The sequence below is a fragment of the Chrysochloris asiatica genome, unplaced genomic scaffold, assembly GCF_000296735.1.
Source record: "Chrysochloris asiatica unplaced genomic scaffold, ChrAsi1.0 scaffold00036, whole genome shotgun sequence".
In the NCBI taxonomy this organism is placed as follows: Eukaryota; Metazoa; Chordata; class Mammalia; order Afrosoricida; family Chrysochloridae; genus Chrysochloris; species Chrysochloris asiatica.
In genome coordinates this window covers 12504580-12517461 of record NW_006408554.1, presented here as the reverse complement: position 1 = coordinate 12517461, position 12882 = coordinate 12504580, and the positions used below count along the sequence as shown (strand labels likewise).

The following is a 12882-nucleotide window of genomic DNA, read 5'->3' as shown; positions in this document are numbered from 1 at the left end:
GAACCTGAGACTATGGTCCTCTACCACCCTTCATGTCTGGAACAAAACTCACCCTCATGGTCCAATTTTTAGCCAAGCAGTAGAAAGGTATACAGAGGGAACAATACTAGTAAGATATGCACCCCATACTCCTGGTGTGGCATTGTAGGATCAGCACTTCAAACTACAGGTCAGCAGTTAACACCCATGAGCTGCTCTTTGGAAACCCTATACAGGGTGGCTATCAGTCGGAAACCATTCATGCATACTATGGGATGGTCACCCATTCAAGATCAAAAGGGTGAAGGGGGAAGAGGGTGGAATAACAAGGAAGATAGGGGAACACTTAGGTAGGTTTGCATGGGCTAAGTAAGACAGAGACAAATAATGATATATACTCAACCTTGGAACAACGGGGCTTTGTGATACAGGGACTGAGGCATAGTCTGAATGGGTAAAAGAGGGGAAATAATGTTAAGGTGATTGAATGTCTTATGGATACTGGTTTCCCTTGCCTACTATTGTAAAATAGATGCTTGAGTGGGATAGAAAGGATTATCAGGAAACATGATTACTGAAAACACACCTATGGTTACAGAAAGCTTGTAAGTCCATCTTCAATCTGTAACTGATTGGAATACTGAAAAGGGGTTCTAGAACTTGCCCAGTAAAATAAGCTTCTTTTGGAGTCTTTGTAAACTATAGGGCCTTAAGTGGAATCCTGAGTCCCATCCAGAACCTTCTGAGGTGGGACATTCCCACTTGAAAGGACATGAAGACCAACCCGGAGTGGCTAGAGGAACAGAAGATACTTCTTGAAAGAAAGACCAGCAGGTAAAAAGAAAAAAAAAAAGACTGTTCAGCTTTTACAAAAAAGTCGTTCACCAGGCAGCCATCAAGGCAAGTCATCAAGTCCCTTTAGGACAAACCCTGTTCCAAAACTGAAACTCAAGGGAACATATGAACAGGCATAGCTTACATGCTACTTGTGAGTGGAAATGGGAGAAAGGCAGTAATAAAGGCATGGGCTAAGTTTGATTATGTTCCATAGACTCCTATCAACCTAGAAATAAATGAGAGCTAGAAGAAGAAAGGATGGTTGATCTGAAGTTTGGAGAAACGGGAACTCCTCAGCGCATGGACACTGATCTAGCAGCCACAGGGGGCTAGAGCTGAGAGTGAAGTGTCCAGCTGATTTGAAGTGTGGGGTGGTGCGCAAGAATGCCCAAACTTGCAGCTAGCACCCATGTGACATAGTTTGGATGACTTGATGATCAGAACTTGACTACAGAAAGATAAAGAAGTTTGATACAGGAAGCAAATGCTAATTGCTACAAATTCACAGGTGCTTACCTGACTGTTGGGAGTCCTGGTGTGGTGCTGTAGGTTAATGCACCAGACTGCAAAGCCATTTGAACTGTAAAGTCGGCAGTTCAAGCTCACCAGCCACTCCTCGGAAACTCTATAGAGGGTCGCTATGGGTCGGAACCAACTTGACGGCACTTAACAACAACCACCTGACTGTATGGAATCCTGGCGTGGCGCTGTGGGTTAATGCACCACACTGCAAAGCCATTTGAACTGCAAGGCCGATGGTTCAAGCTCACCAGCTGCTCCTCGGAAACCCTATACAGAGTCGCTCTGGGTCGGAATTGACTCAACGTCACTTAACAACAACCTGACTGTATATCAAAATTCATATACCTGTATACCTAAAAAGGGTGAATTTTACTGTATGTAAATTACGTCTTCTGTCTTAAAAAATAAAGAAAAGGAACATTCTTTGATCCCCGATTTAAATAAACTAGCCAAAAACCCCAAACCAAAGAAAAAACACTTCCAAACAAACAAACAAAATCAAGGAATTTTAAACACTGTTTGAATATTCGGTAATATTAAAGAATTATTGTTTTGTTTTTTTTTAGTGGGTTTTGTGCTTAAAACAAAAGTCTTAATCTTTGGAAATATACACTCAAGTATTTACTAATGAACTAATATTATGTCTGACACTTATTTCCAAATAGGCAAGTTGGGAAGTAGGTACTGATACTTATTAAAGCTGGGTAGTAAGTAAATGGGAATTGATTATATTAATCTGGAAACTTTTATGTATATATTTGAACATTTCTCTAATAGACACTTTGGGTTTTTGTTTTTTTTTTTTAAATGAGAAGCAAAAAGCACATGAGGGAAGGGAGAATTATTTACTGGGTGGAGTGTGGACACATGCTAACTTGGGTGACATGGAAGGCAGTTAAAAAGAGAAGGAAGGAAAAAGGAGGAAGAAAAAAGGAAATTGCTTTCCTTTTTTTTTCTTCCATGTAAAAGCCATATGAACTTATTTTCTCATTTGACAAACCATTAGGAACTTTCCCACAAATAAAAAGGAAAGAGGAGAGAAAGAAAAAAAGATTTAGAAATAGATAGTAGTAATGGTTGTGCAATATGGGGAGTGTAGCTGGATTGTACATATAAAAACAATTAAAATGGAAAATGTTTTGTTGTGTTAAAAAAAAAAACTCATGAGGCACAAATGAAATCCATAAAACAGAGATTATTGTGAGTTTGCTGTACTGTGTGTTGCTGTGATGCTGGAAGCTATACCAGCAAGATCATCCACCATGAATAAGTTTTAGCAGAGCTGCCAGACTATGACAGAGTAGGATGAAAAATTACTTCCAAAACTTAGCCAACAAAAATCCTATGGCTCACAACAGAATACTGCCCAATAAATATAGTGCTGAAAAACGTACCCCCTAAATTGGAAGATAACAAGGGATTCAAGCAAGCAGGCAATCATGAGGATGATGCAGGACTGGGCAGCATGTCAAGTCATTCATTGTACATGGGGTCAACATGTATTGGAGCCCACTGGTTTGTAAGAAGTGAAATAAACCAAGAGTGTTAAGTCTAGGGCCAAGGATTATTGTTAAGTGCTGTCGAGTCGGTTCTGACTCACAGTGACTCTGTATAGCGTTTCCAAGGCTTTAAATCTTCAAGGGAACAGAAGGCCTCATCTTTCTTTCTGCGGATTTGAACTTTGTGGTTCACAGCCCCGTGATTATTATATGGAGCTACCGCACTCCCCTAGGCCAAAAATATTCACATCAAATCTTTGGAAAACCAAGTAAGGTCCAAATACACACATTGGTAACCGCACTCTTAAGACCTTAAACATAACAACAATAAAAATACTATCTGGTTCTCGTGCAGTCACTGGCATTATAACCAAATCTGCTTGTATTTCCAAGTGTCTTTAGTTATTAAGAATTCTATGCTGCTAACTAATAGCAAAAAAGAGTCCTGGTGTGGCACTGTGGTCTAATACATCAGGCTGCAAAGTCATTTGAACTGCAAATTCAGTGGTTCAAGCTCACCAGCTGCTCCTTGGAAACCCTATACAGGGTCGCTATGGGTCAGAATCAACTCGATGGCAACAACAGCAACAATGGCAAAAATACTGAAAACAACAAATGCTGGTGAGGGTGTGGACAGACTGGGACCCTCCTACGTTGCTGGTGGGACTATAAAATGGTGCAACCAAAGTTGGAAGTAGCAATACCATATGACCCAGCAATCCTTCTACGCGGTATATATCCTCAAGAAATAGGAGCTGTGACACTACTAGATATATGCACACACATGTTCACTGCAGTATCATTCACAATAGAAAAAATATGGAGACAGGCTGAATGCCCATCAATAGAAGAATGGTTAAACTTTGATACGTAAAGTTAAAGACTCTGCAAAACACCTCACAACATGGATGAACCTGGAGGACATTATGCTGAGTGAAATCAGTCAATCACAAAAGGGCAAATATTGCATTAGATCACTGTTGGAAAAATTAAGAAAATATTTTCTTGCGAAATTACACAGTCACGAAGCAGGTGGACAGTGTGAGGAGACAGAATTATTCATGGGATAGAGAGTTGTTGTTGTTATTGTTCCATGCCATCGAGTCAGTTCTGACTCATAGCAACCCTGTATAGGGTTTCCAAGAAGCAGCTGGTGAGCCTGAACCACCAACCTTGTGGTTAGCAGTCCAATGCTTATTTGACAGTGCAATACCAGAGTTAAAGGATAGACATTTGTTAACATACGTTAACAGGCAATATACAACAAAAGGGAAGCTGGCAGAGAAAAGATGAAGGTAGTAGGAGACACAGGGAGGAGTGCAAGAGTTAAAAGGAAATAGAGGTAAATACTGATGGAACACAGAGAGAATTGTAATCATTGTAATGAAGTAAAGTATTTGACTTGCTGAATGTATACAACTGATGATCTGCTCAGTAAGCCTTCACCCAATTCATAATAAAAAGTTTGTAGTACTGTGGGTTAATGTACTGGACTGCAAAGTCAGTTTGACCTGCAAGGCTGGCAGTTTAAGCTCACTAGCTGCTCATCAGAAACCCTACATAGGGTCGCTGTGGATTGGAACCGATTCAACAGCACTTAACAACAATTGATGCTGATGGCATATTTTTAAGAAGCATTATAATATAAAATACAACTAATACTTTTAACTAGGCAAGCTTCTAAAAAAAAAAAAAAATTATATACCTAAGATTGCAAATGTTTTTAGAATACTATCTGGTAGTATAGTGGTTATGAATCGGGCTGCGAACCTCAAGGTCAGCAGTTCGAAACTACCAGCTGTTTTCCGGGAGAAAGATGAGGCTTTCTGCTCCCGTAAATATTTACAGGGTCACCATGAATTAGAACTAATTCCACGGCACAACATAACCACCACCATCGATTAAAAACTTTCTTAACCTTATAACAGCTTGAGTAAAGATACATGTAAGATTATTATAAGAATATCCTTCAGTTGATGGATGACGCATGGAAGGGATTGTAACCATGGCAAGGAACAGGATCAATGTGAAGCTGATGTCCTCCCATGTAAACTATCACATATAATTCACAATAAAGCATTAAAAAAAAAAGATTATCATAAGAAATTAACTATACCCATGGTTTTCTTCATAATATTGTAGAACACACCACCCTGTTGGAACATGTGAGGAAGTCCCTTTGCATAAGACCACACATCTTCTCCTGTAAGAGAAAAACAGATGCAATATTAATAGCAAGCAAGAGTTCAACTCCGAGTTGCTTTCATATAGATTAGCCAAGAACAGAGATTGCACTGTAAATATATATGGCTCATCTAAAGGTAGGAGCTACTGCCAACTGTTGTCATGAAAAGCCAGAACAGAAATCCAGGTTTTTAATGTGATTCTCCCTATTTTTAAATGTAGGAACTAATTGAAAATTCCCAGACAGAAAAGGTTACAGAAAGATATTTTTAATAGAATATAAAGTGGTATATTCTCGGTATTTATATTTAGGTCAAAACTAAGTAAAAATAGATGACAAGGGGCCAGAAAGGAAAACAAACAGATAATGATAAGTAATAAATGCTATTTTGTAGTTCCAAACTGGAATTTTTAAATAGAAATTTAGGCAGAAAAGAGGGATGACTTGTTGAATGGGTTCAAAATAACCTTCAGAGAACCACATCTGACCTATAAACAAATTACCATCTTACAAAAAAGTTTTTCAAAAACGTCATTCTTTGTCAGTGTTAAGTACAAACGAAAAGGCTAATGATAACCAGTGTTCAAGAAGTCAATAAAGAATAAACAAAATTACTTTAAATTTGTGGAATATGGTAGTTTTCATTAGTTTCTTTATACTTTCATTTACTTTCTAATCTACTAATGTACAACTGTCACAGTCAGGAAATTATGAATTAACGTTCACTTCAGTCTTCTAACTAAAAGATTAGAATGTTGCACCTAAGCTTTGAATGGTGATGGTGGTTGAGGATGCTAATTAATCACTACACGTTAACAATCTCTCAGCGCTCTAACACCTTACTATAATCACAAACAGTAATAGAAATTTATATGGCAGTTGGCTAACATTATGCCCAGTACACCAGTTTAAAGTACACACATTTTAAAAGCCTTGGTGTGTAAAGGTTTCATTTAACCATTTACTTATACGAGGGTAAGTAAATGCTACAAAATCACAGAAAACTTCATTAAACAAAAATATCAAAATGTAAAGCTAATGTTCCTTGATATATCCTCCATTTAGGCCTATACACTTCTGAAAGTTTTATTTCTAACTCTCTGGAGTCCTGGTGTGGCACTGTGGGTTAATGCGCCAGACAGCAAAGCCATTTGAACTGCAAGCTCACCATCTGCTCCTCGGAAACCCTATACAGGGTCACAATGGGTCAGAACCGACTCGACGGCACTTCACAACAACAAGAGTCCTGGTGTGGTACTGTAGTATAAGTAAGTACTACACTGCTACCTGAAAGTTTGGCAGTTTAAGCCCACCAGCTTAAACTGGGTAGCTATGAATTGGAACAGACTCAACAGCACTTAACACCAATCCTTCCCAGAGTACTGGTATGGCAACACAGGATAAGCACTGGACTGTTAATTACAAGGTCAGCAGTTCAAACCCACCAGTTACTCCTTGGAAACCCTATGAGAGGTCACTATGAGTCAGAACCAACCCTAAGGCATTTAACAACCACCACCCATACCTAAAGAATTCTGTGCTTTTCAATTTACATATCAAAATGGCAGTTTGGGCATCCTTCAGGGACTCAAATCTTGTGTTCCTTTTCAATGTTCTTTGAATTGGGGGAATAAAAACAAGCCGAAAGGAGCTCTAGTAGCGTAGTGGTTACAAATCGGGCTGCTAACCTTAAGGTTCACAGTTGGAAACTACCAGCTGTTCTGCGGGAGAAAGACGAGGCTTTCTGCTCCCATAAAGATTTGCAGCCTCAGAAACCCTGTGCAGGGTCGCTACGAGTCAGAACCAACTCCACGGTACTTAACAACAACAACAACAGGGCAAGATCAGTGTTGTAGGGTAGATATGGAAAGGATTCCCAACAAAGTCTTGTAGGACAGCCCTTGCGACTCTCAGAGAATGAACAAGTGGCTTTGCTGTAACAGAAAAAATTCTTCACTGTATATTTCATGACCTTTTTATCACCAATGAAGTTCTCAATTTTCTTTAAAATTCTTCCTAATAAGCTCCCATGGTTGTCCTGTATCTTTCAAATCCAAGGATTATACCTTTGGAATCCCAAAAATAAATTGCTGTAACCTTCTGAGCTCACTTGTCTTGAATGTAATTGACCCAGCAGATTCCCTCAAAAGCCAGTTTTGATTGGACCTTTTTTTAAGGCATCTTAACATAAAGTATGTTACTGAGAGATTTTGTTTATGGCTATGCATAGCTATGGGATAAAGCACTGGACCACAAGGTCGGTTTGAACCATAAGGTTGGCAGTTCAAACTCACTAGCCACTCCTTGGAAACCCTATACAGGGTCACTATGAGTCAAAACTGACTCGATGGCACTTAACAACAGCAGCCACTGACTACAGAGACACGTCTAAAAGTGGGTTTGTTTGGAATAAAACAACACACATATAAACTGGAACCCTAGTAGCAATACATTTTGACTAACTGTCATACCTAATACTTGATTCAATGATGATGAAACACTACTAAAATATGCATATATTTAAGGGTGAACACACAAAAGTTTAATTTTATATTTTCAATATTAATATTAATAAAAAATAATGTCTTTGTCATCAAGTCAATTCTAACTCCTAGTGATCCCGTAAGATAGATAGTTTTAAAGGCTATAATCTTTACAGAAAGTCTGACACATCAAACTGCAGACCTTTCGGGTATTACTTGAGCACTTAACCACTGTGCCACTACAGTGCCTTTGAATATCAGTGAGTTCCAAATAGAGAAACATTAATAATTTCTGGTAGAAGTTATGATTCCTAATCTTATTATTAAATTTCATTTTGATAAATTTTAAGGTAATGTCATTTAGTTTCTGTCAACATTATTTATTGTAGCTGTTACACATCATGGAGTTAGTTCCTACGTAGAGCAACCCAGTAGAGGGTTTCTGAAGAGCAGCTGGATGATTTGAACCACTGACCTTGCCGTTAGCAGTCCATTGCTATTCCTACAGTACCACAGCAAGACTACCAATATCATCTTTGTTATTGTTGTTTTTGTTAGGTGCCACTGAGTCAGTTCTGACTCATAATGACCCTATGCACAACAGAATGAAACACTGTCCTGTCCTGTGCCATTCTCACAATTCCTAGTACGCTTGAGCCAACTGGTACTGCCACTTTGTCAATCCATCTCGTTGAGGTGAGGGTCTTCTCTTTATCCCTAAACCTCCATTTTACCATGCATGATGTCCTTCTCCAGTGATTGGTCCCTCCTGATAACATATCCAAAGTATAAGAGACAAAGTCTCACCATCCTCACTTCCACGGAGCATCTGACTGCACTTTTTCCAAGGCATGTTTGTTTGTTCTTCTGGCAGTTCATTGTACTTTTAATATTCTTTTCTAATACCATAATTCAAATACATCAGTTCTTTTACAGCCTTCCTATTCATTGTTCAACGTTCACATGAATATGAGGCTAATGGTATGGATCAAGCACACCTTAGTCCTCAAACTGATATCTTTGCTAACATTTTTAAGAGGTCTTTTGCAGCAGATTTGCTTAATGCAATACATCACCTGGTTTTTTGACTGCTGCTTCCATAAGTGTTGATGGTGGATCCAAGCAAAATGAAGTCTTTGACAACTTAAATCTTTTCTCCATTTGATCATGATGTTATTTATTGGTCCACTGGTAAAAATTTTTGTTTTCTTTACACTGAAATGCAACCTGTATTGATGGCGGTAGTCTTTGATCTTCATCAATATTTTAAGTCCTCTTTACTTTCAGAAAGTAAGGTTGTATCATCTGATTTTGTTGTTGTTGTTGTGAAGTGCCATCGAATCAGTTCCAACCCACAGCAACCCTGTATAGGGTTTCCGAGGAGCAGCTGGTGAGCTTGAATTGCCGACCTTGCAGTTAAAACAGCTTTGCAGTCATATGCTTCTAGCAAGTTGTTAGTAAGTCTTCCTCCAAATCTGATGCCATTTTTCTTCACATAATCCAGCTCTCAGGTTATTTGCTCAGCATGCAAATTGGAATAAATATGGTAAAAGAATATAACCTGGGCACACACCTTTCCTAATTTTAAACCACTCAGTGTTCCCCTTGTTCTATTTAAACAACTACCTCTTGGTCTATGTATAGGTTCCTCATGAGCACAATTTAGTGTTCTAGAATATTCACTCTCCACAATGTTGTCCATAGCTTGTCAAGATCTACACAATCAAAATCCTTTGAGTAGTCAATAAAGCACAAGTAAACATCTTTCTGGTATTCTCTGCTTTTAGCCAAGATCCTTCTGACATCAATAATGATATCCCTTGTTTCACATCCTCTTCTGAATTCAGCTAGACCCTCTAGAAGTTTTCTGTCAATGTACACTTGCAGCCATTTTTGTATTATCTTAAGCAAGATTTTACTTGCATGTGATATGAATGATATCGTCTGATGGTTTCTATATTCTGTTGGATCACCTCTTTTGGAATGGGCACCTATATGGATGTCTTCGTAATACAACAGTAAAATCCGAAAACTTGATTTACTGTATATGTATACAAATACCATTGTCATACACATCTTGTGTTTACATCCTGTCTTCCTCAAATCCTTCCTTCTCACAACCCTCACTTGTCCGATCTACACAGTAGCTATCTATAGTAGTAATGGATGGTTTTTATCTTATTTTAATTGATTTGTTTTTCTATTAAAATATCATTTTAAAGAATTTTTTTTAAGTACATTAAAATAAGCAGTTTAAAAATTATCTACTTCTCTAACTTTATCTAAAATAGTAAAATCTAGGGGTTAAAAAGTGCATTCCAATTTCTTAATTTTATACATTTAGAAAACTATTTTGAAATGCATGAAGCAAGTGAGTAAACTTTTAAAAAATTAACATTTATATAAAACATATTTTTAAAGACCCAAAAGAAATACCTAAAAACTAGGTCTGAACTCAACTATGTGTCTTCATAAAATAAACTGTCCAAGATGTAGTTTTAAAACTAAGAACATAGAACTGTTCCTACTAGAATTTCAAAGGAATTCACTGAAATAACTGTTGCCATGTCTCCACTCTTCTTGTAAATCCTCCCATCTAAACAGTTATCTGCCCTATCTATTGCTGTTGTTGTTAAGTGCCATTGAATCGGTTCTGACTCATAGCAGCCTTGTATAGATTTTCAAGGAATGGCTGGTAGGTTTGAACCACCAACCATGTGGTTAGCAATCCAGTACTTATCGTACAGTGCCACACCAGGATTCTATCTATCTATAGTCAAAAGTTTTTCTAAGAATATCATGCATCTCCTCTTTCGAAGAAAGACATGCCCATTTCTCTCCTTATTCTCAGTCTCTTAAGTGGATTCAGCCAGGCAGATTTCAGGGTCATCATCAGCATTAAAGGACATACTCATTCTACACAAACATGCACACTAGCCAATAAGTGCAAATACGTATACACAAACACACACATACATACAGTATGAAGGACTACATCATCGTTTTTAATAGGAAAAAGGATTGTCACATTCTACCTTGCATATACTTGAATACTTTGAGTTTTTAATACTACTTTGCAATTGAAAAAATATTAAGGAAAAGAAAGAAAAATCTCAAGTAGCAATAATCATATTCAGACCCAAGGTCAACCAAAATATAAATGTTTGAGTCCCAACTGTAATTTTGGAAAATCTTTAAGGCTTTTACAAATCAACAGGTATTATAAAATATTGTGTACTTCAAATTTACATTTGAAATAATCATATAGTTTTTTCAGGAATAAAGAAGGTATATCAAAATCAAACATACTTTTCCATTCCTGAAAGGTTGGTAATCTTTGTAGTAAAACCCAAGTAAATATCAGAAGTAGTTCAACAACTCCAAACTGAAAAATTGTGGTTTTCATCTAAATCTGTCTTTACCTCTTGGGGGAAATAAAAGAACCAGAAAGTTAACAGAATACTAGTAAAAATGAAATTGACCTAGTATCTATCATAGATGATAAACCATGTATCATATCCTAGCTATTTTCAATAACCTCATATGCATGTGAAAGCTGGACAATGAATAAGGAAATTGTAGAAGAATTGATGCTTTTGAGTTATGGTGTTGGAAAAGAATATCGAAAGTGTCATGGGCTGCCAAAAGAACCAACAGATCTGTGTTGGAAGAAGTGTAGCCAGAGAGCTCGTTGGAGACCAGGATGGACACACTTCGTCTCTTATACTTTGGACATATTGTCAGGAGTGACCAGTCGCTAGAGAAGGCATATCATGTTTGGTAAGGTGGATAGTCAGAAAAAAAGAGGTAGACCCCCAGCAAGATGGACTGGCAAAGTGGCAGCAACAACTGGCTCAATTGTGGCAACAATTTTGAGGTTGGCCCAGGACCAGGCAGTATTTCGTTCTGTTGCACACAGGGTCATTATGAGTCAGTACTGACTTGATGGCACCTAGCAACAACAAGCTACCATAAAAGAAAACCCACCTAAAAACTGGTCTATGGGAAACTTTCTAGTAACATATTTTGAAATGCCAGAGTTAGTCACTAAATTATTTGAAATAATAAAAATTATGATCTTTAAAAAATAAATTCAGTAATCTCCAGTGGTCTGGATAAAGCAGCCTAAAATTACAACTGAAATATTACAGGTGGTGGTGTTAATAGTGGTGGTTGTGTGCTGTGCAGTCAGTTCTGACTCACAGTGACCCTGTATAGGGTTTCTGAGGCTATAAATCTTTAAAGGACTAGAATGTCTCTGCTTTCTCCTGCAGATCGCCTGGTGGACTCGAACTGTTGACCTTATGGTTAGCATCCCAACAAATAGCCTACTAAGCCACCAGGGCTCCTTAAGAAATATTACAGGTAGAAGTTTTGGGTACTTTTAATAAATACCATCAGATGAATCTTTTGTTCAGATGAATCTTTCTATGAAAGATTCATCTGAACAAAAAGACAGATGCACTTATTCTGGTGATATAAACAATAAATATAAATTCTATTTAATAAATACTCTACTTAGAAACAAAAAAAAGGAGAAATATACGTCCTTCGCTATCTCACAGTCCATTTAATGAAAATACTCAAGAGGGCTTTAAAAAGTTATAGAATAAGTCCATTATCCTTTAATTCCATTTTTCATGGAACAATTCTATTATCTTTTAATTCCCTTGTTTACATGAACTTTTTGAAGTCCCCATGTATAATTCTAATATTCAAATACTTTTAACCAAATATGCATTTTCAAACTGGTATTGCGTTGATATTTTTGAGGTTTATAAATTTTTTGCATATAGAAAAGAAAGCTGGAGATCTACTGATGAAAGCTATAAAAATATTGGACTTCCTCAGTTGAAATCCAACAGTTAAGTTTAGAGAGGGAAAGAACTGTCTCATTCATGTTTGTATTTCCAGCGTACAAAGAGGTGTCTAACTCATATCAGACATTCATTTTGCTGAAATAATCTTCATTTATTCAGTCAATAAGCATTTCCTTGGTATCAAAAAGCTTTACTGGGCCTTGTACTAGTTAAAATAGCACTGAATAAAATAGGCAGGGTTTCTGCTTTTGTAAAGCTTATAACATATAATGTGAAATGTAAAAAATAAGTAGAGCAACAAATATGATCATTCAAACTTGTGAATGAGGAAAGTAAGTTACAATGATGACACCTACTTAAGAATGGTCAACACAGGTCTCTCAAGTCCTTGAGTTTTTAGTGTTTAAACCTAAACCAGAAGGATGTGAAGGAGCCAGCAATTCTAACAGCATAAAAGTTTGATGAGTTATCCGAAACTGTCATAACAGAAGTTTACATTTGGTAATTTGAAAAGTAATTTCTGCACTTTGAAATTTGCAATTTTCTAAATTAAGCCC

At 37.2% G+C, this 12882-nt stretch overlaps 1 protein-coding gene across 1 annotated transcript in view; it reads right to left on the bottom strand.

The window, feature by feature from the left end:
- Nucleotides 1-12882, bottom strand: part of VCPIP1 (valosin containing protein (p97)/p47 complex interacting protein 1) — a 44914-nt gene that overhangs the window by 25950 nt on the left and 6082 nt on the right. Inside the window, exon 2 of the mRNA XM_006860041.1 lies at nt 4954-5040. Coding sequence (XP_006860103.1) covers nt 4954-5040 — 87 coding nt within the window. The remainder of the gene's footprint in view (nt 1-4953; nt 5041-12882) is intronic.